General features: G+C 53.0%; 3 protein-coding genes across 3 annotated transcripts; 2 read left to right on the top strand and 1 right to left on the bottom strand.

Moving 5' to 3' along the window:
* Positions 1-61: 61 nt before the first annotated feature.
* LAMTOR2 (late endosomal/lysosomal adaptor, MAPK and MTOR activator 2) lies at positions 62-4,357 on the top strand. The gene is made up of 4 exons (XM_037498544.2): positions 62-802; positions 1,070-1,232; positions 3,868-3,957; positions 4,179-4,357. Exons 1-4 carry the CDS (start codon positions 735-737, stop codon positions 4,233-4,235), a joined length of 378 nt encoding a protein of 125 aa, XP_037354441.1. The 5' UTR covers positions 62-734; the 3' UTR covers positions 4,236-4,357.
* Positions 4,358-6,171: 1,814 nt separating this feature from the next.
* Positions 6,172-13,610, top strand: RAB25 (RAB25, member RAS oncogene family). Its single transcript, XM_037498933.1, has 5 exons — positions 6,172-6,468; positions 10,273-10,468; positions 11,642-11,835; positions 12,776-12,856; positions 13,267-13,610. Exons 1-5 carry the CDS (start codon positions 6,426-6,428, stop codon positions 13,392-13,394), a joined length of 642 nt encoding a protein of 213 aa, XP_037354830.1. The 5' UTR covers positions 6,172-6,425; the 3' UTR covers positions 13,395-13,610.
* A 94-nt stretch (positions 13,611-13,704) lies between these two features.
* On the bottom strand, positions 13,705-24,607 carry MEX3A (mex-3 RNA binding family member A). Its single transcript, XM_037499880.2, has 2 exons — positions 23,311-24,607; positions 13,705-19,936 (listed from the first exon to the last, which is right to left on the bottom strand). The coding sequence occupies exons 1-2, from the start codon at positions 23,762-23,764 to the stop codon at positions 18,828-18,830; spliced, it is 1,563 nt and encodes a 520-aa protein (XP_037355777.1). The 5' UTR covers positions 23,765-24,607; the 3' UTR covers positions 13,705-18,827.
* Positions 24,608-24,690: the final 83 nt, after the last annotated feature.

Raw genomic sequence — 24,690 nt, 5'->3', positions numbered from 1 at the left:
GGGCAGCTCCCGCCCGGGACAAAGGACTTTCTGCGTCGCCGCCTTATCTCGGGCCCCTGTGACAAGTGGGAAGCCAGAGCGTTTCCAGGCGGGGCTTCTCCCGGCAAGGAGGGCGCATTTCCCCACTGTCGGACGCCCACGAGGCGCCCATTTCTGGGATTGCCCACGTCTCCCCGAGGGCCGCGGCCTGAGTGAAGGTCTGATCCAGGACGGCACCGGAGGCCGCGTTCTGCCGCGCGGCCTTGCCGCCCCCGGGCTTCCGCGACACTCGCAGTCGTTTCCACCTCCCCGTCTCGCAGGATTGTGTAGCACGTAGAGAATTGCTTTGCAAAGTAGCCAAAGGTGTGCCTGACAAAAACGGGGACTTGGAAAAAAAATGGAATCGTGATTGCCAAGAGGACGTGAGGACTTTTCTCTCCCCGAAGTGGTTAAACATCCTTCTAGAGCTGCCCTGTCCCCCCACTCCCGCTCTTTCCCCCCACAACCGCGTGGTCTGACTGCAAAGGCGAACTCTAGCTCCCAGGGTGCCGCGCGCGGCCATAAGGAACTACAGTTCCCAGCGCCCCCTGCGCTGGGACGGTGCGGCGTCCAAGCCACAAAAGCCAGGCCTGGAAACTACAACTCCCAGGGCGTTCCGGAGCCGAGCCGCTGGACTACGGGAAGTGGCCTGCGGAGGTCGGCGGGTAGCAACTCCGGGATCTGGGTGCAAAAGCCCAGGGTTACGAGCCACAGGCATGCTGCGACCCAAGGCTTTGACCCAAGTGCTAAGCCAAGCCAACACCGGAGGTGTCCAGAGCACCCTGTGAGTGCCGACCGAGGACTCGATTGGCGAGCACTGGTGTGGGGCGGCTCTCAGAAGGAGGGTTGGGGGAGGATCCCCGGAAGGGAGAAGGTAGCAGAGGGCCTTTGCAGGTAGCGGGACGAGCGTGCTGGGTACTCGGGGCACATTCCTGGACACTGTCCGGACCCTTGTTTTCTAGAAGCACCAGTGGCGGGTATTGGGGTGGGAACCCGGGCGTTTTATTTCATGTCCTTGAGTACGTCGATATCCCTTCCTGTCCCTCGCCAGGCTGCTGAATAACGAAGGATCTCTGCTGGCCTACTCTGGTTACGGGGATACAGACGCCCGGGTCACCGCGGCCATCGCTAGTAACATCTGGGCCGCCTACGACCGAAATGGCAACCAAGCATTTAATGAAGACAATCTCAAATTCATCCTCATGGACTGCATGGTATGGAGAGGGGAGCCATGCCCCCTGTCCCCCAAGGGGATCCCCAGGGAATAACCTGGATCCCACCCTGGATGGTTGGAAGGGCAGGGACAGGATTTCCGGAAGATTACTAAATTAGTCTGCAACAGCGTTTATGATAGGCAGGACCCTATGCATCAAATGATGGTGAGGAAAGAGTCCTGGACCGAGGTCTGGCTGGGGTTCTCACCCAGCCGTTTATCATTTGTGGAAGCTTAGGTAAGTTATTTTAACTTCTCAGAGCTTCCTTACCACACGCCTAAGGTGGAAACAATAATTTCCCTACCACCACCATCTCACATTATTTTGAAGATCATATGAAAGAGTGGATGTAAACTATAGAGTGCTATGCAAATGTAAAGTGTTTTCATCCCAGATTCACAGACCCATGGCAGAGTCTCCAGCACCTAGTCTAATCCCGTCAATTTACAGAGAAAGGAAATGCAGTCCAGAAAGGGGAAGTAGCCAGCAGGTAGTGAACTTCTGAAAACAGAAACTGACAGCTTTGTACCAATATTTAGGTCCCTGGGGGGAAGGTAGCAACAAGACAGACAGAAACTGCAGCCCTACTAAAGAAGCTTATAGTCTTAAATATGCCTTAAAACAAGTAAAATATGTATGTTTGGTAAAATAAGGTTGTATATATGTTTTGTAAAATATGTATGAAATTTAAAAAAAATAGTATGATAGATTTTGAAGTTGTTATGGAGAAAATAAAGGAAATGAGATAAAGGAGGGCATGGGTCAGGGACAGTCTCACTGAAAAGGAGGCATTTCATGGAAGAACTGAGGAAGTGTGAGACTCTGAGGGGAAAACATTTCTGACAGAACAGCAAGTGCAAAGGCCCTGAGGCAGAATGGTTTCTGGTCAAGGATCAAGGAGGTTTATGTGACTGGAGTATCATGAGAATAGGGGGAGAGCAGTAGGAGATGAGACCAGAGAAGTAGCTGGCACAGTACCTGTTCTCAGTGCATAGTGGCTACCTAGTGAAAGTTTGCTGAATGATTAAACAGTCCCGAAGGGTGAACTCCAGGAAGGATTTCCATGTAATTCAGTTGCTTACCTCTTTCCCACCCCCTCCCCAACCAAGGATGTCATTTCATTTAAATTGATGGCGCCTTCTGGGATAACCTAGAGCTGCATAACCTAGAGCTGGTGCAATAGGGCCATAGTTTTCAAGCTGTTTAACTTCAACCACACCATAAATATATTTTAAATCAGAGCTCATTTTAAGTTATACCCGCTAAAACAAGTTTGATGAAACAGTACTTCCCTTACTACTTGCAAAGGACTTTTTCTCACTTTCTCTCTCTCTCTCTTTTTTTTTTTTTAATTTTTGCATACAAGAGCTAGGGTGTAGGCCAGAGGTGCAGGGGAGGGGCGGGTGAGAGGATTCATGAGAGACAGAGTGGGAGCAGAACAGAATGACTGAAATACACTGCTGAGGGGAGCAGTGGGGCAGGTGAGACAGGAGAGGCCTGCTGCTTCATAGTGCTGAGACTTAACCCCTTCTACCACCAGGGAGGCCCCTCCCTCTTTCTTTTAGTGGTGAGCAACCTTCTTAACTGAGCTCCTAATCCTGGGGTCAGACCTGCATTTTGAAAAACATTACCATGGGAAAAGAGAAATAAAAGTTTGGTTACTGCTCTCAAGTCCCTTATAGTATCTTTGGGGTGAACCTATAATAGTAACATCACCCATTTGGGCAGCCCTTTGCAGATACAAATCTTCCTATTACTAGCACCCTCACCCACTGGGGTGAAGTAGGTTTCCATTTCAAAAAGGGAAACCAGGGCCTCCCTGGTGGTGCAAGGCATTAAGTCTCAGCACTATGAAGCTATCAGCAGTCACTGCAGCACAAGTTTACTTCCATCCCAGCCACGGAGCTACCCACATGGTACAGCAGACCTCTCCTGTCTTACCTGCGGCTCCCCTCAGCAGTATGTTTCAGTACATCTGTCTGTTCTGCTCCCCACTTTGTCTCTGGTGAATCTTCCCACTCCCTGCATTTCTGGCCTGCACCCCAGCTCTTATATGCATAAAAAAATAAATCTTTTTTTTTTTTTTTTTAAAAAAAAAAGGGAAACCAAGTTCCTGGGAGAATGAATATCCCTGAATAACTTGTTTAGTAAGTACCTGTGCTGAGGCTGGAATCTGGGCTCAAAGCCTCATGTTGGGCCTCCTGGTGGCCTAAGGGTTAAGTCTCAGCACTTTCATCTCTATGGTCTGAGTTTGATACTTGCTAGGGAGCTAACCCATATGGTGCAGCAGACCTCTCTCCTGTTTCTCCCACTGCTCCCTTTAGAGTATATTTCAGTAAATCCGCCTGTTCTGCTCCCCACTCTGTCTCTGGTGAATCCTCTCATTACCCCGCCCCCCCACCTCTGGCCTACACTCCAGTTCTTCTACACAAAAATAAATAAGTTAAATCTTTAAAAAAAAAAAAAAAGATTGTGTGTGACCTGTGTCTAGGAGAGTGGTCAAAGCATCACTTCTGAAGCTCCTGCTTTCCGGGACAGACATGGAAGGAAGAGATAGTCTCAAAGGGAGCACTTGAGGACAGAGGGGGCTAAGGGTGTCAGCCGTGCATCACATCCCATGCTATCACCCCACCAGGAGGGCCGTGTCGCCATTACCCGAGTGGCCAACCTTCTGCTGTGTATGTATGCCAAGGAGACCGTTGGCTTCGGAATGCTCAAGGCCAAGGTGTGTATGTACCCATTCCTGCATAACCCTGGGTCCAGCCTTCCTGCCTCATCACTGTGCACTCCCAGCCCCGCCACCTTTTTGGCGTGGTCCTCATGTAATATCTGGTGTGGGCTAACTCCCAGGAGCAGCAGGGGCTCTGCATTGGGCATGGGCCTGGATTTGGGATCCCTGTAGTAGCAGATCATGGTGAGGACTGATTTCTGCTACCTCTCTTGTAGGCCCAGGCCTTGGTGCAGTACCTGGAGGAGCCCCTCACCCAAGTAGCAGCATCATAGTGGACATCGGTGGAAGCTAGAGTCAGAAAAGAGATGACCATTTAGAGGGGCAGGGCCCCCTGGGGAAACCTTCCTGAACTATGGAGTGAGGATGGGATTTTGTTTTTTCCAAGCATAAATTTAGGGCCTTCCCAGTGGCACAGTTGTTGAGCGCTGGGTTGTGAAGCTGCCCGCAGCCTCTGCAGCGCCGGTTCGATCCCCGGCTGCTCCCCGGCCACCGGAGGAGGGTCCCGCGTGGTGCGCAGACCTCTCCTGCCGCCCGCTGCTCCCCTCAGCAGTGTACTTCGGTCCTTCTGCCTGCTGTACTCCCCGCTCTGGCTCTGGTGAATTCTCTCACCCTCCCATGCTTCTGACTGTGCCCAGTGCTTGTATAAATAAATAAATAAATCTTTAAAAGAAAATAAATAAATTTAAACTCTTACCTGTGTCTTGCTTGCTTTCTTGTGAGGGAGGACTCACCAGGGATAGGGAGGAGCTGGGATTGCTTAGAGGACTCTTCATGCCTTTCAAAGATGGCTTTCCACGTACCCCTCCATGACCTAAACAACAAAAAGGCTTTTGGCAATGGTGCCTCAACTCCCTCAGTCTGTCCAGTGATGTGCTGTCACTACGCCCTGTCCCTCAGAGCAGAGTCTTCCCCACCTGCCTGGCAAAACGTTGGGAGTGAGCTCAGAGAAGCAAGGGTCTTGATGGGGGTCATGCTGGAGGAAAATACAGGGAGGGAGAGGCATGTGGCCCACTTGCTGGCAGTATAGGGAAAGCAGGCCTGCCTAGAGGCAGTTGCACATAGAGAAGCAGGGCTAAGAGGTCTCTTGGACCCAGAAGAGGGTGGTGGGATAGCTACCTTTGGTTTGGTGTTTTTCTCCATCCTAGTTTGCCCTACTGAGCCCCTACTGCCTTTCCTGATCTTCAGGATTTCCACAAGGGGACCTCTCTCCTGTCCAATAAACTTCTTTCAGTTTGTGAAAAAAAAATATGTGTGTGTGTGTGTGTGTGTGTGTAAACACACATACACATATACACACACATTTTGGGAGGCTTCCTTAGGGGTGGGATATATATATATATATATATATATATATATACACACACACACACATACACATTTTTATATACATATATACACATATTTATATATAACATTATATGTACGTACATATATATGTACGTACATATAATGTATGTACATATATATAGGCCCTGGGGATTGCCATTGGGGTTGCAAGGATGTCCCTTAGCTACCTTCAAGGGGCCATCCCTTTCCTGCTAGGCATTCATGTATTCACAGGAACCTCTAGATCTTGAAGACTTTTGCCGAGAGGATGGTTTTATGTGAGGCTCAAATCCTGGAGAGGCAGTAGAAGCCCACAAGATGTCTCATAGGCCTTCATCTCCAGATCCTGGCGCTGCACTGAGACCCCTCACCCCATGTTGGCTGTTTCTGCCCCAGTTCTCCACATTCACTGCCATTTGAGCTGGGGTAGAGGGAAGTAGGAGGCAAGTTTCAGCTCCACCCAGGGTGAGAAATTACTCATCCCAGGCTGAGCTGTTGGGGAGAGGCCAAAGTTGCTGTAATCAAGCTGCAGGTCCCAGAGCTCTGCACTGCAACCTGATGACTGGCACCCCATCAGCTGCCCCCAGTTACTCCTACCACAGACTTTAAAGGATAAAGTTGGACGCCACGTAGATTTCTGTTCCCTGACAGTTATTGCTCACTAACTGCTATCTGGCCACACTTCCCAAGACCTAGCAACGTGCACTCTGTCCTTAGCTGGCTCTCTGAAGGTCCTGTCCCAGTCCCAGTTCCCCCTATTAGCACCCCCTGGAGCCCGCACGCCTACTTTCAGGAGCCCAGGCCGAGAGCAGGCACCCAACCTGTCTAACCTGTCTGACGTCATCATCTCTCCACCCACCTGGGCCCCAGGTCTCCAGCTGCCTGCTCTTCCTGTTCTCGGCTTCCGTCCTCTCAGCTTCCTTACGCTCCCCCACCTGCTAGAGCTGACCCTCCCTCGGTCCTGCCTAGCCTTAACTCAGCTCTCAGCCCCTCTGGCTGCAGAAGTTTCTTTACCCCCAATGAGAGCAGGAGCGGATCCCAGCTTCTCAAGAGCTGAGGGTTGAGGGCATAGAGCCAACGCATAGACCTGTCACCTCTGCCCCTGAAGACATTTGCAACCTCCATGCGGAGCCAAGATGGGGAATGGAACCGAGGAAGATTATAACTTTGTCTTCAAGGGTGAGTCGGGGGTCCAGAAAGAAAGAGGATACTTGAGAGAGACCCAGACAGAGATCAACAGAGCCAGAGAGACGGACCCTGTCTTCTATCTTTAACCAGTACCACCTCCCAGCCCCCACCCCCACCCAGGGCTCTTCATTCCCTTGGTTAAGAAAGAAAGCTGCAGGGAGTGGGGGAGGGTCTGGCAAAAGTCCTGGAGCTGCCAGAATGCTCCTAGATGTAAACTAAAAATGTTGATCTTGCCTTAATAGTGCTGAGTTAGGCTCCTCTATCTGACCCCTAAGGAAGCCCAAATCCCTGGAAATATTCAGCCAAGCTCCTTAAGAGGCGGAGGACAGACTTCAGAGAGGACTTCCCTCCTGAGAAAAGGGAAAACAAACAGACTTAAGAGGAAGAAAGTCATCTTTCTGGGCAGATATACAGCAAAGGAGAGAGCTACCTCTTCAGAGAGCTGGCTAAGGCACTAGTGTGCTGGTATCTTTCTTGCACCCTTTTTTCAGCTGCTATGTTTGGTGCCTCCGGTGGTCTCTCTTTCATACCCCCACCCCTTACCCCCCCCCACTCCCCAGCTGGGAAGCCCCTCTTAGACTCCTTCAAGACAGGGTGGGCTAGCAGAGCTCTAGGAGTCTGTCCAGCCACCCCACCCCACCCTACTGCCTCTCCCAGCCGCAGCCCCGCCCTCAGACACCTGACTGAGGTTGGGGAACCTGTACTCCTGGCATCTTTCTCAGGAAGGAGGGAAAAGTGTAAGGGTTAGCAGTAGTCTGGGGCAATACCACTAGTAACATACTAAACCCAAACTGCTAGTTTATTGAACCCTTAGTATATTTCAATCACTATCTTTTTAGTCACTGTAACAATCTGAAAAGTCATCTTTCATTGAAAGCATAATGGTGGACCTCCTTGGTGGTGCAGGGGTTAAAGACAGTGCTATTGGGCTGTCACCAGACACTGCAGCATGAGTTCAATACCAGGCTGGCCAGGGAGCAGCCCACATGGCACAGCAGACTTCTTCTGTCTCTCCCACTGCTCCCCTCAGCAGTGTATTTCAGTGGATTCACCTGTTCTGCTCCCCACTCTGTCTCTGGCGAATCCTCTCAACCACCCCCCACACCTCTGGCCTGTACCCCAGTTCTTGTATGCATAAATAAAAAAATCTTTAAAAAAAAAGATTAATGAGCCTTATAAAAAAAAAAAGGAAGAAAGCAAGCATGATGGTCTGGAGCCAGATATGTTCAGATGTCAGCGCTCCCACTTACTCCTTGTTTCAGGCTGGGTCTCCAGGTGGAGACACAGAAGTTTGGGGTATGAGATGTTTGTTGTGGATCAGCAACACTGAAAGGAAGGGGGAGGAAACAGGACTGGGAGAGGGAGAAGTCTAGCTGCAAGGTAGGGTCGCAAAGTTTTGGCCCAGGGCAGGGAGCTCTGTGATACCCCCACCATCCCCACTAGGTGAGGCAAATGGGAAGGAGCCAACTCCTGCCTGCACTCCCCACAGCTGCCTTCCTTGAAGGCAAGTGTGGCAACACATCTGTATTTACCACACCAGTGCTATTTTTTTGCACAGGCCATTTAATCCACAAGTGCCTCAGTTTGTCTATAAAAGTGGAATGGCAACAGTGGGACTTGCCTTGTGGCACTGTCGTGAGGGTGAACTGAGTGGATGTGTGTAGTCTTCAGGCTGGTACCTGGCATCTAGCAGGCTCAATAAAAGCAAACCATTACTATCTCCACTTACAGTGAGAATGAGAGACAAGCTAGCTTTAACAAGCTAGCTTGTTAAAGGTCATGAAATTCAAACCCAAGTCAGTGCTGGATGGGGTGAAGCTCCCAGCAGGGGAGAGGAAGCATTCCCACACACACCCCTACTGTGCCCAGGACTTTCACAGCCTATACAAATAAGGAGGATTTTTTTTTTTTTTTAATTAGAGGAAGTCTTGATTGATTTTATAAACAAGGAAACAGACCCAGAAAAGGCAAACTATCTGTTCAAGGTCACATAACTAACTAGTGTGGACAAGAGCCCAACATGTGTGACTACCAGTCCTTATGTGCAGCCTGCCTTTCCAGAGCCATCTTAAGTGGCCACCTCTAATCCTGGATGGTCAGCTCAGTGTTGGTACAATTTGTGGTTTGGGTTTACATAAGTTCCTCCCACTGTAATCCAGCCCCCAGCTCACTCACACGAGGTGTGGAAGGGGGAGGAGGGCAAGGCTGAGCTCTGGATGTTGCCCATCAGCCCAAAGTCTCTTCACGCCCCTCTGGTGGATCCCTGAAACTCTGAAGGTACAGGCACTGCCTACCAATAATTGTCCTAGAGGGCCTCCCAGTGGCACAAGGGGTTAAGATGCAGCCTGTGAAGCTGTCGGCAGCATGAGTTCAATCGCCAGCCAGGGAGCTACCCACATGGGGCAGCAGACCTCTCCTGACTTGCCCGCTGTTCCCTTCAGCAGTGTACTTTGGTCGATCTGCCCGTTCTGTTCCCCACTCTGTCTCTGGTGAATCCTCTCACCCCCCACACCTCTGGCCTGCACTCCAGCTCTTGCATGCATAAATAAATCTTTTTAAAAAATTGTCCTAGCAATAACAGTCTGCACACTCACTGTATCCTGGGCAATATCTCACTTACCTCTGTAACAACCGTAAAATGGATGCTATTGTCATTTTTCAAGTGAAAAATTTCGAAGAGGTTAAATTATTTGCTAAAGGACACACAGCCTCATGCTCAAGCCTCATGAAGACTGACCCTCCAAAGGGACAACTGCACCCTAACTTCCTACACACACACCTCCACACCTTTCCCCTCCACAGATGTATCACCTGCCAAACTCTTCTCTCCCATACTTGTATGCATACCTCTGCTCCCCATGCAAACACACACCCCAGACCTCCCCCACATACATGCTCCTAGCTTATATACAGATAGTCAGCATGTTCCCACACTCCCTAGTCCAGAAGTGAATACTCCCTGCCCCGCTAGACCTCCTACCATACCTGCCCAGATTCATGGCTAAGGTCTCTACACATCCCCCGCTCTCTGATGCCCACAAATGGTGCCTAGGCATCACTCTACCACCAGGAATGCAGGTTGACTGTAGCTAGGTCTCAACAGACCAGGCCGAGGACCCTGAGCCTTTCTCTCCTCTTGGCCTTTTTTTTTTTTTTTTAAGATTTGATTTTATTTACTTATTTTTGTGTAGAAGAACTGGGTTGCAGTTAGGTGGTGGTAGGTGGTGGTAGTAAGAGGATCCACCAGAGACAGAATGGGGAGCAGAACAGGCAGATCCACTGAAATACACTACTGAGGGGAGCAGGGGGTGAGACAGAAGAGGTCTGCTGTGACATGTGGTTTAGCTCCCTGGCTGGGGTGTAGGTCAGAGGTTGGGGGTGGGGTATGTGAGAGGATTCACCAGAGACAGAGTGGGGAGCAGAACAGGCAGATTTACTGAAATACAGTAAAGGGGAGAAGTGCTAAGGGGAGAAGTGGGCTAGGCAGGAGAGGTCTGCTGTAACATGTGGTTTAGCTCCCTGACTGGGGATTGAACTCAGGCCGTCACGGTGGGCCTCCACGATGGTAGCACAGAGACTTAACCTTAGGCCACCAGGGAGGCCCCCTCTCTTGGCCTTTCTGTCCACTGTCCGGGATGGATGAATCAGGCAGAGTTGCAGACCCCATTCTCTGCCAGGGGACCTGGTTCCCCTCAGTTATCTAAGCTCATTGCACTTTTCTGTGGGCAGACACTCCAAGCTCAGATGAGCTGAGGGTATTGCCGGAGTTCATCCCTTATTTCTCTGCTCCCTCAGTGGTACTAATCGGCGAGTCAGGCGTGGGCAAGACCAATCTGCTATCCCGATTCACACGCAATGAGTTCAGCCACGACAGCCGCACCACCATTGGGGTCGAGTTCTCCACCCGCACAGTCATGTTGGGCACCGCTGCAGTCAAGGCTCAGATCTGGGACACAGCTGGCCTGGAGCGATACCGAGCCATTACTTCTGCGTGAGCCATGGGTCTGGGGCGGCTGGGGTAGGGCTGGGGCCGGGAAGTCACCTCTGGAGGAGAATAGCGGGCAGGAAGCAAGGGCACTCAGCAGCGTGCTTCCCAGCTGGGACCACAGGACACCAAGTCCCAGTTGCTAGTGACACAAGCAGTGTGAGCTGCAGTCTGAGACAAAGGCCAATTATCCTGACTACTGGGACTGAAAGCCACAGTCCCAGTCACCTCTTGCTAAGCCTTTGCCACATGCCCAGTAAGGTACGAGGCACTAGTTTCTAGGAGCATTCTATATAATCCTCAAAGGACCACAGGAGTAAGGTATTATAACTAATCCCTGTTTAAATGCAAAAAAAGCTGGAGGCTCTAGCAGGTGAAATCAGGGTGGAGCTGGGAGGGAGCCAGTTATGGGATGGAAAGCACCCCTCACATCTGCACAGGGCTTTGGACTTGGTAAGCATCGCCATGTAACCACAAACATGAAAGCTGTACCCCTCCCCTCATTTACAAAAACTCAGAGGACATACAGGAAGTTGGGCTCCAGAGAGCACAAGCAAGGAGTCTTCCAGTCACTGTCAGGCCAAATGTGGCAAGGTGGTCTGGGGTGGTGAAGGAGAGGCAAGGACAGCACCGTCAGGGCAGGAAGCAGGACTGGGGCTTCTGTCACCATTGATCAAGCCCCATGTAACTCTAGTTATCCTAAATGCTCTCAAGTTGCCTCAGGCAGTCAAGCAGTCAAGTCAGGGACTGCCCCCTGGGGTGTGCATTTAGCCAGTCCTAAAATGATGGCCACAGAGAGAAGAGGGCACTGTCAAGGAGACACTTGAGGAAGATCTCAGAAGTGGGGAATCCAGCAGGCAGACTTGACCAGAGCCCAGGTATGCATGGTCTGGTTGGACAGCAGGATCAGAGTCTGAGCAAAGGAACTGAGAAAGCAGAGGGGCTAGGAGGGAAGCAGGGAGCCAATGTTTTTAGTGCAAGGAGATGAGTTTTCAGAGCCCCACCCCCACCCCAGTATCCCTAGAGGGCTCTCAGCATCAAGCACAGGAGCCCTAGGCTGCTGGTTTGGGGCCTGATCCCTGGGTCTCATCTCTGGCTTTTTAACTTAAGGGCTGTGCTCTGAGGCTAGGTCCTATGGCCCTGACCTTGCCTCTGCCTATCCCCACCCTTGCCCCCCAGGTACTATCGTGGTGCAGTGGGAGCCCTTCTGGTATTTGACCTGACCAAGCACCAGACCTATGCCGTGGTAGAGCGCTGGCTGAAGGAGCTCTACGACCACGCCGAGGCCACCATCGTAGTCATGCTTGTGGGTAACAAGAGTGACCTCAGCCAGGCCCGGGAGGTGCCTACTGACGAGGCCCGCATGTTTGCTGGTGAGAGCCCACTCTGACCCTGTCTGACCCTTCCAACCCCAGCCCCTGCCTCCCCAGCCCCTGTTCCCACCCTGGGGTTCCAGCCTGAATTTCTCCAGAGATCCTCTATTTCCATCCCTTCCTCAGACTCCTAGCCCTTCTCCTCTTTGATCCGATGTCTGTTGTTCTGTCCTACCACTTGTCCTGAGGTTGTTTTTATGGGCTATTATTTACAGCTGATTTTAAGATAGCCCCATGCTGCAATGCTCAGAGATTCTGGGTGGGGCAGGTGGCTGCTCCTTCACCAGTAGATGGTTCCTTTGACCACTCCCAGCCACACTCTCCTCAGGAGATTTCTGGGGTTTAGAGGCTGCAAGATAGAATGGTTAAGGGTGCTGGCTCAAGAGCTCCAAAACCCAGCCTCATATCTCTGGCCAGTTACCTGATGTGGGACATGGAGCAAGTTCTTCATTCTTGCTGTTTCTGGGCTGCAGTTTCCTCTTCATAAAAAAGGGATAGTATTTGGACCAAGTTCATAGGCTGCTTTTTTTTTTTTTAAGATTTATTTATTTATGCATACAAGAGCTGGGGTACAGGCCAGAGGTGTGTGGGGAGGGTAAGACGATTCACCAGAGACAGAGTAGGGAGCAGAACAGGCAGACTGCCTAAAATACACTGTTGAGTGGAGCAGCCGGTGAGTCAGGAGAGGTCTGCTGCACAATATGGGTAGCTCCCTGGCAGGGGATCAAACTCCTGCTGCAGTGGCTGCAGATTGCTACATAGGTTGCATCTTAATCCTTGCTCCACCAAGGAGGCCCCCTCATAGGCTGCTTTAGAGACAAAAGGAATTCCCACATGCCAAGCCTTTAACACACAGCAAATGTACTGATAAATATTAAGTAAATATTCTTAGTATTGCCACTGACCCCCACAATTAATGGTGTGTTTCCTCTCCTGTCAGAAAACAATGGGCTGCTATTCCTGGAGACCTCAGCCTTGGACTCCACCAATGTTGAGCTGGCCTTTGAAACTGTCCTCAAAGGTTAGAGCCCCTACTTCCACATTGCACCTCCATTCCATCCCATGGCCTCTGGGGGCAGTGGTAGGAGTATAGACACTAGCTCTCAACCCAGCTGATTCCTCAGCCCTACTCTGGGTCCCTAATCTCCTTAGCACCTCCCGGTATCCCCTTCAGACCCTCCCTAGAGCTCCCCACTCATCTTGGAGTTTAGGGAAATAACCAGAAGGACACATTTACCAGGAGCTGAATTTTATTTCTTCACCCAGGTAAGTAGAAGGGACCCAAGTTCCCAAATTTCACGTTCCTCCAGCAAAACCTCCTCAAAATGTGCCTCCCGACCCACCCACCAAGAAAGGGGCACATGGTGTGTGATGGGGGAACATGGGCTCTAAATCCTCTTATGACCTTGTCACTGCCTTCTGCCCTCTCAGAGATCTTCGTAAAGGTGTCCAAACAGAGGCAGAACAGCACCCGGACCAACGCCATCACCCTGGGCAGTGCCCAGGCTGGTCAGGAGTCAGGCCTTGGCGAGAAGAGGGCCTGTTGCATCAGCCTCTGACCTTGGTTAGCACCAACCCTGCCCCCACTGGCTTTCTGGTACCCCCTGCTTTCCAAGATCCAGAATCTTCCCTGTCCCGCAGTTCCAGACGCCAGTGGTCTATTCCCTGTTCACAGCCCCACCCAGCTGTAAGACTCTAAGGTCCTCACGTGCACCACACATATCTATCATCAGTGTACCCCTCAGGCTAAGGCCATCAAATAAAGCTATTTTGTACCAAGGCCTGGCCATCCTGCTGCCTCCCCTTCGACTCTGGCCCCTCCTCTGAGCCCCTATTCCCCTCCTCCCCCCTTCCCTCCTACCATACTCACTGCCCCCCAGGGCCAGCTGCCTCTGGAGTCCTGTAGTCTGGGGACAGTGCCAAGGGGGCGGGAGGTGCCCGCCCTTCCCTCTGCCAACCCCCAGGGCAGGTGGGGGAGGGAGGACAGCATGGTAGAGAGTGGGTATCTGGAAGGCAAGACAAAGAAAACCATCGGCAGGCACCATCTGGTGCCCAGGGCCCTGGTGCCAAGAACTGAGGTCACTCCAATGCCAGGGGTGAGGGAGGAGGCGATGTTACAGGGAAAGGGAGTCGGGGTGAGCCCTGTCTGTGAATACTGGGAAAGAGTAAGGTTTAAGCCTAGGAAGTGGAAGGTTCAAGTCTTCCATGGTATTCTCCCTGACCCCAAAAAGGGGGTGTGTAGGGATGGATTGAATCTGGTGGGGATGAGTAGGGTCTCAGCTCTCTGCCCTTTCTCCATCAGAGCCCAGGAGTTAGTTGTCTGGGCAGGGCCTGGCCTTCCCCTGTTCTGCAGGGCAGGGTAGAAAGTCTGGCTGCACCCCCAGGGAATAGAAAGGGTGATGGAGAGAATTGAGAGGGAACTGAGCACTTGGAGACTCAAGTAGAGTTGCGGAGAGCAGGCAGGAGCCGTCCTGCGTCCTGCAAGGTGGGCAGGGGTACCAGAATTATACTAGAGAACCCCGTGCCTCCACCCCCCAGGTTTGGACCCATACACAAAAGATGAAGCTTGAGTCTTAAGTAATAATACTTTTAATAAAATTAAGTTCTTAATAGCACATTTAATACATTAACCCTCCCCCTTCTTGGTTTCTCTGCATTTTTGTGCAACATCATTTTGACTTGATTATTCATGGGTCCATTTTGTTTCCCGCCTTTATTTTGCATTTGAAACATTTTTCCTTGGTGGATGTGTCTTCACTAGATGCCTCGAATTAACTGACCACAATCCTACTCTACTTTCTACAGTGGAGAGACCGTCCCCTGCCCCAGGGCTGTCTCCCCCCACCCACCCTACCCCACCCGCACCCTGGAGTGGGGAAGGGGCAGCCCTCCCCACCCCAGACGCTACCTTCCCAAACTAGCGGGGGTTTCTAGGACAATAAGAGCAGGGGGAAAATCTGTCCCTAGGTGGGGCGGTGGGGCGAGAAGAGTAAATTGGGGAGAGGGAGATGTGTTTGGGATCTAGGGCCAGGAAGGGGAATGACAGTCATTGGTGTAATGGAGCAGGCTCCTCTAAACAAATTAGAGCCCAGGGGCCTCTGCACTCCCTTGGACAGGAGGGAAGGGGACACCCTGATTGCAAGCTGGAGGTGGTAGAAGGCAAGTGCTTTAAAAAGTAGTTATCTCTGGGATACAGAGGCCAGGGTTCCCAATTTTAGTGAGGGCCATTGTGCCCCCAGGCTGAGGCACCATCAAAGACCTCTACCTGAACACTTACAGATGAAGTGGATTGGAGTAGAGGGCTAGGGTCAGGGTCACCTGACCCCTGCCTCTGTACCCTTGGGGGCTGTTCTCAGTCTCCCCCTTACCCCATAGGATGGGAAACCCTTCTTGGAATCTAACTTCTATAAAGCACTTTGCAAAACTATAAAGCACAGTACAGGTTTCAAGAATGATTGAGATTGTTATTGCCACGGAGGTCAAAATCTAAGTGGAATATTAGGTGGGAACAAGGACGGGGGACTCACCCCCTCTGTCCTCCTGAAGCTCTGAGAAGCTGAGAAGTGCATGTGTGTTTGTGGAATGACCTACCAGGCTCTCAAACCAATCTGTAGTGAAGTGGGTGGAAGTTACACTTCAAGGGCTTCCTCAGGGAGGCCTGGAAGAAGCTGGCCAAGGAGGGTTTGAGTTGAGCAGTCTCTGTCCTCCCTGAGACCTGAAGAGGACACATCACTTTGGAGGAAGGGCTGCCCAACAAAGACACAGGGATGGACAGAACGGCAAGGTCCCCAGGTGCAGGAATACAGGTAATATGCTTGCCTCCCCCTGCTCTCCCCAGCCCACCTCCCCCTGGTTGAAATGATCAGTGTCCATCCTTTCAAAGACCCTGGGAACTGAGCCCCTCCTCTATTTGTCCTATAACTGAAAAACCCAAGGATTCTCAGAATCAACCCCAGCGGGCTGGAAGCTCCCAACCTTAACTAGCAACCTGCTCCCACCCTGCTATCTGCAGATGGGGCAACGCAGGGTGTCACTTCCCATCTCTATTTTCCTTTTCCTTACGACTTTTATACATTCTACTGGACCAGGGGCCCTCGAGCTACTAAACTTTAAGCTATCTGAATATCATCTACTAAGTAACTAGTAATTCTTTCTTTTTCTCTAGGATTATATGAAATAAATTTGAATTATTATTATTAATAATTATTTTGTAGTATTCTTTTAAACCCCTCGGTTTCTTTTTCTTCTTCTTTTTTTTTGGTTCAAAACAAAACAAACAAACAAAAAAAAAACGATTTCTCTTTAATCTCTTATCTCTCTGAGGGTTCCCGTAGACCTGCTGGGCCTCAGTTCTGGACTTCCCTCCTCACCAGACCCTGGGAAATGGCAGGGGGAGGGGGACACCCCAGGATCCTCAGTCCTGCTTCTTCCTTTCTTGTTAATCCCTTTCTTTGTTTGGCTCTGCGGACTCCCCCAAGGGGGAGGGGAGAGAGGAGGGGAGCCCATGGAGTGAAATTCAATCTGTTTGCCTGGCCCCAGAGGGACCAGGCTCCCCTAGCCCCTCTCTTCACCATCCATCCCAGGATGCTTCCCCCAAAAGCAAATGAAATTCCTCCCCAAAAAAACGTGGGGGAAAAAGGAACGTAAACCCGAACATATATTAAAAACACTTTTTTAAGATTTAACTCTGAATACAAATGTATTTTTTCTTCTCTCCCTACATATATTCTAAACCTTCTAAATTTTTTTATTTTTTTAAGGATCACTTTATCATAAAATAAAATATCCTTTTCATATAATAAATTACCTAATAAAAAGTCTTTTTTTTTTCATATTAGCCCAGGTTCTTTGCTACATTTATACGGTAATAAACGCCTTTATTAAAATAGAATATTAAATTATAAAGAACTGTGTTTTTTTTTGCTATTTTTGTTTTCTCTCCTCTGTGTTGGTCGCCTATCTCGCTCCCTCTCACGCTCTCTTTCTCTCCTCTATTTTGTCTCTCACTACGTGTGTTTTGCGTTTGTTTCTAGGTTTGGCTCAATTAGTAAGGGTGGGATTGCGTTTTCCTTGCGAGCCTCCTAGTGTAACAGTCTTCTGCCTTTGTGGGTAAGGAGTGGAGAGGGGGAGGGGGCGCGACAGACAGACATCCCTTCTTCCCACCCCCCTCCCCACCCCCCTCGGCGAGCGAGGGTGCCCATTTGGTTTGGTTTCTATTGTACAGACATCGCAGGATGGCTCACATTGGCGGGAGGAGGGAAGTTGTCACAGGTCAGTTTCCCTGGCCGTGACCTCCTTCCTCTCCCCTCCCTGGCTGGTGGTCTGGAGGGGAAGGCTGAGGAGAGGTGAGTTAATTCACAACAGGAGGAAGGAGAGGAGGAAATCCCCTCTTTACCCCCATCCCTGCACCCCCTCTCCATCCAGGAAAAATGGGACTCAGAGCTCGGTGCTCAGAGATCACTTTCAACAGTCCCACCACATTATATACAAAAATTTCCTGGGGACCTTCTGGGACTCCCATTCCCCCCATCCTCTCCCAGCCCGGCCAGCGGAACCAGGAGGGTGGGAGGCAGCCCCAAGAGAGCAACAGGAAAGCAGCAAAGGGGTTGCAAGTCCATAACAATACATGACTCTTGGAACAGGCCCTGCTGCACCCCAATCCTGCTCTGCCCTGGATTGACCCTTCTCCCAGGATCTGGTCTCTCTCTTCAGCCACAAGGGTGGGACAGAGACTTCATGATTTGCAGGGGGTCAGAGGGATGCAGGGATAGGGCACTGCAGAGGAGGAGCAGCCCTTCCCTCCAGCAGCCTTCCCTCCTGCCTCAGCCCCTTTCCTGCTTTAGAAATAGCAGACACACTACCCTGGCTCTCCCCCACTCCCTCCACCGGAAAACCCAGCCCAAGAACTGCTCCCTAAATGTAATGCCCAAAGATGATAAAGATGGAGGTTTGACCCTTTGTATACCCCAGAATTAGTCCCCTCCTCAAATCTACACTGAGAAAGGGGATACATTCCATCAAGAAATCGAGGTGTTTCTTTGGAGAATTGGGGGAGAGGGCCTCCAGATGCTAAAAGAGGAATTAGGAGGAAACTATCAAAACGTTTTCTCCCTACGTCTCCCTGGAGGGACAGTGTCCCCAAAGCTGGGCTGGAAGGGGCAGGAGGGAGGGAAGAGAATGGAAGAAAGAGCAAGTCAGGGCTGGGAGGGGCAGCCACGGAGGGGAAGCAGTGCACAGAGCTGAGGGGAAGAGCAGAGGAAGAGGGACCTAAATGTCGGAAAGACGGCGGAGCAGAGAATGAAGGGGAAAGCTGAAGGGGGCTGAGAGGAGCGCCCCCCCCTCCAAATTCCTCTAGCCCAGCTTTGTGGGAACAGATGAGTTCTGAGCCCTTTATTGATTAACAGACTTCCCTGCCTCCCCCCAGAAAAATCTCTATAGACTTCTGAAAGGACCCCAACCCCCTTATACTGTTGGAGACCCAGTAAGATTCCCCAACAGGATATGGCGGTGGAGGGCAATAGGGTCACGCTGGGAGGTCGGAGGCCAGGGCCAGAGGGCTTGGAAAGAGCACCTTTAGATACAGATGGCAATTCTCCCTCTCCCTTTCTCCAGCCCCTCCAGAGAAGGGGTAGAGTGACACACGAATGGGGAGGTGGACAGAGGGGGTCAGGATGCCTTAGTGGCCACCTCTGGCAAAACAAAAGTTTTTCTTAGCTGCTTCCAGATTGAAGGGTGTGTTGAGGTATCAGAGTTGTAACTCTAGTAAAATTTCCTGTCTGGCCCCCTCCCAACCTTTCCAGGACAGGGTGACCAGCAGCTCTGAAAGTGGCCCACCCTCCAGCCACCATCGCTTCCCCTCCCCCCTTCCTAGCGACTGAGTATCTCTAAGCACCCTGCCCCACCAATCACTGATTTCCAAAAGGCCCTGGTGGAAAAACAGCTCCGGGGGCAGGCCCCTGGGGAGTGGCTCCGGGAGGCAGGGGGCGGGGTGCTTAGGAGAATATTCGGATGGCTTGCGTGGCTGTGATGTGACAGACGGGACACTCCGGGTCCGTCCTCTCGCAGATGCGAACCGCACACTCCATACAGAACAGGTTGTGTCCGCAGGGCACCAGGGCGGCAGTCACCTCACTCTCGAAGCACACCATGCAATCCCGGCCGCCTCCGGGGCTCCGCAGGCCAGCCCCGCCAAGTTTAGAGAAGCCCTGCAGCGGTTCTCCGGGCGGGCGCCTGGGGAGTGCGGCCAGCTCAGGCCCCGCGGAAGAGGCCGGGGAGCGGTGCGCGCCGGGAGGCCCGGCGCGGGCCTTGGCCGACGAAGACGAGGAGGAGGAGGCAGAGGAGAAGAGCACCGAGGTGGGCGTGGCGTTCTCCTGGCCCGCCCAGAGCGGGGGGCTAGTCTCGGCCACGCTGTAATACACATCCTGCTTGCCCACGCCGTAGCCCGGAAACAGGTACCCTCCGTAGCCAAAGTCCCCGCCCTGTTCGCCCAGGCGGGGGGCCTCAAAGCCCGAGTCCACGCCGCACTCGCCGATGCAGCCCAGGCTGTTCTGCCGGAAGGTGGAGAGGGGCTTGCAGCCGGGCGGGTGCACCCGCCAGGCCTCGGAGTAGCGGCTGTCGAGCGCGGCGTCGGGGCTCCCGGCCAGGAAGTCATTTTCATTGTTGTACTCGAGGATCTTGCCTGTGCGCACGGCGATGTGGGTCTCGATCTCCTCGCGCGCTCGCTCCACGTTGCCCGGTGCTCCCGTGATCTCGAACACCGGGTCGCGGTCCCGGCTTGGTGTGATAATGTACGTGTTGGTCTGCTGCTGGATTCGCTTGATGGTTGCCCCCTTGGGGCCCACCACCAGCCCCACCACACGGTAGGGCACCCGCACACGAATGGTCACCTGGCCGGGAAGAGCAGGCGCCACACCGAAGGCGGCGCCCGACTTATTGCGGGAGGCCCGGATCATGGAGAAGTGCTCGGCTGCTGAAATGATTTCCCGTCGGGCTGTAGCCACGTCCTCCCGCCGCCCGGTCACCATGAAAACTGGCTCCTCACCCCTCACCGGAGTCTTGATGTAGGTGTTGGTCTTGGCCCTCAGGGCTTTAATCTTGCATCCTGGGGTAGGGTGGGGAAGGGGAGAGAGAAAAAGAAACAAACAACACACCAAAGGTTTGTGCTGGGGCCCATAGACTTCAGCTTTTTATCCAGCTCTCTGTGCCCAAGAAACCCGGCTGCCCTTTGAAAACCACCCCCATCTGCCCCGACTTGAACATTCCACTTGTATCTCAGATCTACCCCAAGTCTTTATCAGCCACTGATTTCCAAATGTACCAACTTTCCCTGGAATTTCCATTTGGGAAATTCCTTCAAATTCATTCACTCCCTGAAACCCCGAAATAATCACTCACAGACAAGCTACCAACCTCACATCTACAAACTCTTCCCCAGCACCATGTGCTGTTCCCTTAAATTCTCTGCTGACCCTGATTACTCGCAAACTTCCAAATCACTTCACCTCCTCCACAATCTGTCACTGTCCCTGGTCTTTCCACAGAACCCCAATGAACTCAGTAACCTCAAAATTTATTCCTCACTTCACCTCCATTCACTAAAAGTGCTCTCCAGTTTACTCAGGGACCGCTGACCCCCATGTGCTCTATGATTATTCCCCCCATTAGTGTCTCTTACGGCCCCAAATTAATAGCAAGTTTGAAGCAACTGGTGGAGTGAGGGAGACTTGGAGGAGTCTGAGAATCAGGGTTTCAAAGGGCTGAGAAGGAATATGAAGATAAAGATGTGGGAGGGATACCACTGGACCCCATGGACACTCCTGCTGCCCTTTTTCTAGAGACAGGGAAGCGGTACTGGACTGATGGCTAAGTGGGGGAGGGAGGCATTATTCTGGTATTCTGGACCCAGACTCTTGCTTTGAAATAGGACTGGGTTAAGGCTGGGTGGCTGGGGAAGGGAGGCAGGAAGAGAAAGCAGAAAGGCCCAGACAAAGAGAGACAAAGCAGAAGAAGGGGAAAAAGAAAAGTGAGGGAGGCTGGGACAGCCACACCATCTCTAAAGGTGGCAGACTTGGATGGGGAATAGACCAGCTTCTCCTTTCCCACGGTCCCTTTCCCTGCCCCTCGCGGCATCGAGCCTCAGAGACTCACATTTTCTTGACGCACACACTACATGTGTGAAGGGCTGTGATGCACAGCGAGCCTTTCTTTGAACAATACTTGTGGCACACGGTTCCTGTGCACTTCCACACGCATGGATGCTGTGTTTCAAGCCCTCATGCCTCCCACACTTCCACTCCTGCCATCCCGGACAGCAGACAGCACATTCCTACCCAGGTCTGCAACTTTTGCCCCACTCAAGTCCCACAGGCTTGAGGTGAGCTCATTTCCCCCCCTCTCCTTTCTCCACTCCAGACTGAGGGGTGCGAGGATAAGAGTGGATTGGGGGCAGATCTTCATGCCTTCAAGAGACCACGCGGGAAGGAGGGTTTTCTCCTCCCGTTTTGTCTTCAGACCTCTTCTCTTGGCAGTTGAGAAGTCCTACCTGTTGTCAAACCCATGTCCTCACTGCTTTAATGTCAGTAAATGATTGTTCTATTTGGGAGGCACGGAGGATAGGAGAACTGTTAAGCCCCCTCTCCTACCACTTCTGCTCATGGCATCTGATAGGCACTGGGTTCTGGCTTGAAGTTTTGGGTCCAAAAACTTAAGTGAGACCGAAGTATCTCTGGGGGTTGTGTTAAGGGGGGCAGGCCAGGGCACAAGAAAAGCTGGAGGTGTGGAGGTGCAGATCTTAGGGGGATGGTCCTGATCCTGGGTTCCCAACTCCAAAGAAGCATCTCCACAAGGGAAGACCCACTGAGCTTCACCTTCTTAGAGGTCAAAAGGAGTAGTGGTACAGCAACAGGAGAAGGTAGGTTAGACAACAGGAAGGACTTCCATAAACTTAAGAAATGAGGAGGAGGCGTCTCTGAATAGGAGAAATACCTCTACTTTTATGAGACAGGCCCATCTGATGCGGAGGCAGAAGAATGACTCGATGAAATTCCGGGACCTCCCAAGACCACCCCCACACCCAAGAAAAGATATCAGTGTCCCCACCCAATTCCAGGGCTCGGGATGCCTAGTTTCTGGGAACAAGAGAAAATCCAACTTTTCAAACCAGAAATCTCAAGAGATGGAGTGCCCCAGGGGATGAGGGCTGTGCAGGGGAGTGGCATCTTCCCCTCCTCCATTCTGGATCTCTCAGCAAAATCCCCCTGACCCCCAGCACTCAGGGTGGATGAGGTGGGATGTGAAGTAAGGGGCCCCCAGGCTCACCCCCTCCCCCAACCAGCAGACGGCTCCTCCCGCACTCCTAACCGGAATGCAGCTCCTCTATTGTTCCCCACTGTGGGACAGCTCCTCCCCTGCTCCTCCCCCACCCCACACCTCCCCAGCCCAGCCCCCTTGCAATTTCCACATCCCATCCCCCCCACTCCCCTTTGGGAAAAGGGGAAAGGGAAAAGTCCCCAAGATCTGCTCAGTCTGGACCCTCACCAATACTCCCACCCCCATCAGCTCAGGGATGCTGGATCTGAGGAGGGTGTGGTATCAGACATACTACACTAGATTAATTCTACAACACCCCCCCCAGCACATCAGACACACGCCCTCCACCAAATCTCCAGGTGAGGGTTTCTCATCCCCCCCCCACCCCCGCGGCTCTCCCCAGACCCCCTCCCACCCTGTATTACTCTCACTACCAGAGACCCCTCTCCAGGCCTCTGGCCCCTGGCGGTGGCCGGCCCAGAACAAAAGCCTGAGAGGGAGGAGAAGAGGTCCACGCCAAGACATGGCACTTACTGGAGGCACCCCTTCCAAAACCCCATAGACCCTTCAACTTTGGTGTGTGGATGATCACAGGACTCCCTCCTCCCAGCAGCCCCCCTCAGGACCTCTCCCCCAGGCTGGGACCCTCGTATGAGCCACACCCCCTTCCATTCCTACACTCAGTCCAACAAAGAGACAGAGACTCAGTCTAGCTTCCCGGGCCAGGTCTCCCCCATAGTCTGTAACTCCAGGCGGCAGAGGGTCCCAGGGGTACCCCCTTCCCAACCCACCAGCATATAGATACGGGAGTAGGGACTTCTGAGTAACTCTGCACATTCCGCCAGTTTTCCAGGTTAGGACTGGTCTCCCCCTCCGGACAGCCTCCCTGGATTGGGAGACCGAACCCCCTCCCCTTTCCCTCTCACTAAGAGAGGATATTTCTTTGTCTAAGGGCAGAGCCCTGAGGGAGGTAGGATCAGGAGAACAGTCCCGACCGGGGGTAGCGGGGAACTTTGTGGCACTTGGAAATCAGGGTAGGGGGCGGGTCCCCCTTTGTGGGGAAGGGACAGAGCCGGAGGCAGACAAGGAGAGAGGAAATGAACTTTCTGTGTTAGGGATGGGGTGCCCCCACTCCAGTCCCTTTCCGCGGTCCCGGCGCCCGCTTACCTTGCCTACCCACGATCTCGGCCACGTGCTCGGATGTGGGCACCGGTACACACTCCGTGGTGTTGCTGCTGCCCTTCAGGCGCAGCTCGGCCTCTTTGTAGAGAGCGCAGAGCTTGGCGTCGCTGGCCCCTTTGGGGGCGGTGGGGGGCTGGGGCGTCTGTGCCGCGGGGGCCGCTGTCGGGGCGGCCGGGGGCGCCGCGGGCGGCGGCGGCTGGGCCGGCTGCGGGGGGGCGGCCGGCTGCGCGGGGGCGCCGCCCCCCCCACCTCCCCCATCCTCGCCCGCCGTGGGGGCGGGGGGCTCCCCCAAACCCAGGAGGCAGAGTTGATCGAGAGCCAGCTGAAGGGCGCGCTCGTCTTCCAGCAGCCCTCGGTCCTTAGCGCTTCCCCCGAAACATCCTAGTTCTCCAAAGCCCCCATTTCTTTCCATTATTCCAGATACCACTAGACTAGGCATGGCGAAACAAAAGCTGGGGGAGAGAGAGAGAGAGAGGGAGAGAGAGAGAGGTGGTGGAAGGGAAAAGAGGAGAGAGGCGGGGAGGGGAGAGGAGGGGAGGGGGGTGTGTGAGGAGGGGGGAACAAAGAACTGGGGAGGGGGGAAGAAAGCGAGATAGAAAGATAGACCCTCCCCCTAAGCCCCCCTCCCCAAACACCCTGTAACCCGACTCCCCTCGCCCCAGTCCCCGGGGTGGGGGCGGGGGGAAAAGAGAAGCAAAACCCAGAAAGCAGATCTCCTCTCTCCCGGGGTGACGGGGGGCGGGGGGCTGCGGGATCTCTGCCCCCACCCCACCGCCTCGGACCCCGGGGTCTCTTGACCCCGCCGTCCAGACGCCCCCCTTAGTCTCCCGCACCGAGCCCCAGTCCAGGAGTTGCGCTCAGTGGCCCCCAATAGAGCCCAGCCCCTTCCAGCGCTCAAACTCTTTTGTTTTAAATGAACTGGATGGAGCAGCATGGAACTGACGGGAGGGGGGCGCGCCGGGGGCGCCCGGGGCATGCCGGGAGTTGTAGTTTCCTACCTTCTGGGGCGCGGGGACGAATTCCTTGACCCGAGGAGGATAATAGGGATGTGCTTTCGGTCCTACCTAAGGCTCGGAGGCAAAACTGGGGCTGAGCTGGAAGTCAAGGTCCCTGATTTTCCCAGGCGCGGGCTTGGGGAGAGCAGTGTTCAGAAACAAAACGAGTTGGAAAAAGGCTAAAGGAGCGCCTCCTCCCAACCCCCCCTGACTGGCTCCCTGCTGATCCCGACGGGTCTCGGGTCCCTCTTTCTTATGGTAATGGGGGAGGGGAAGACGCGAGGGCCGAGAGCGCTCCTCGCCGGGTCACTGCGGCTGGCTCGCGCTCCCCCCGCCCCCCGTCTCCTCTCTCCGTCTCCCTCCGCTTCCC

This window comes from Talpa occidentalis, unplaced genomic scaffold (assembly GCF_014898055.3).
Source record: "Talpa occidentalis isolate TD23 unplaced genomic scaffold, MPIMG_talOcc4v2.1 talOcc4.9, whole genome shotgun sequence".
In the NCBI taxonomy this organism is placed as follows: Eukaryota; Metazoa; Chordata; class Mammalia; order Eulipotyphla; family Talpidae; genus Talpa; species Talpa occidentalis.
Note: the sequence above shows the minus strand (reverse complement) of the source record. Positions and strands in the feature narration are given on the sequence as shown.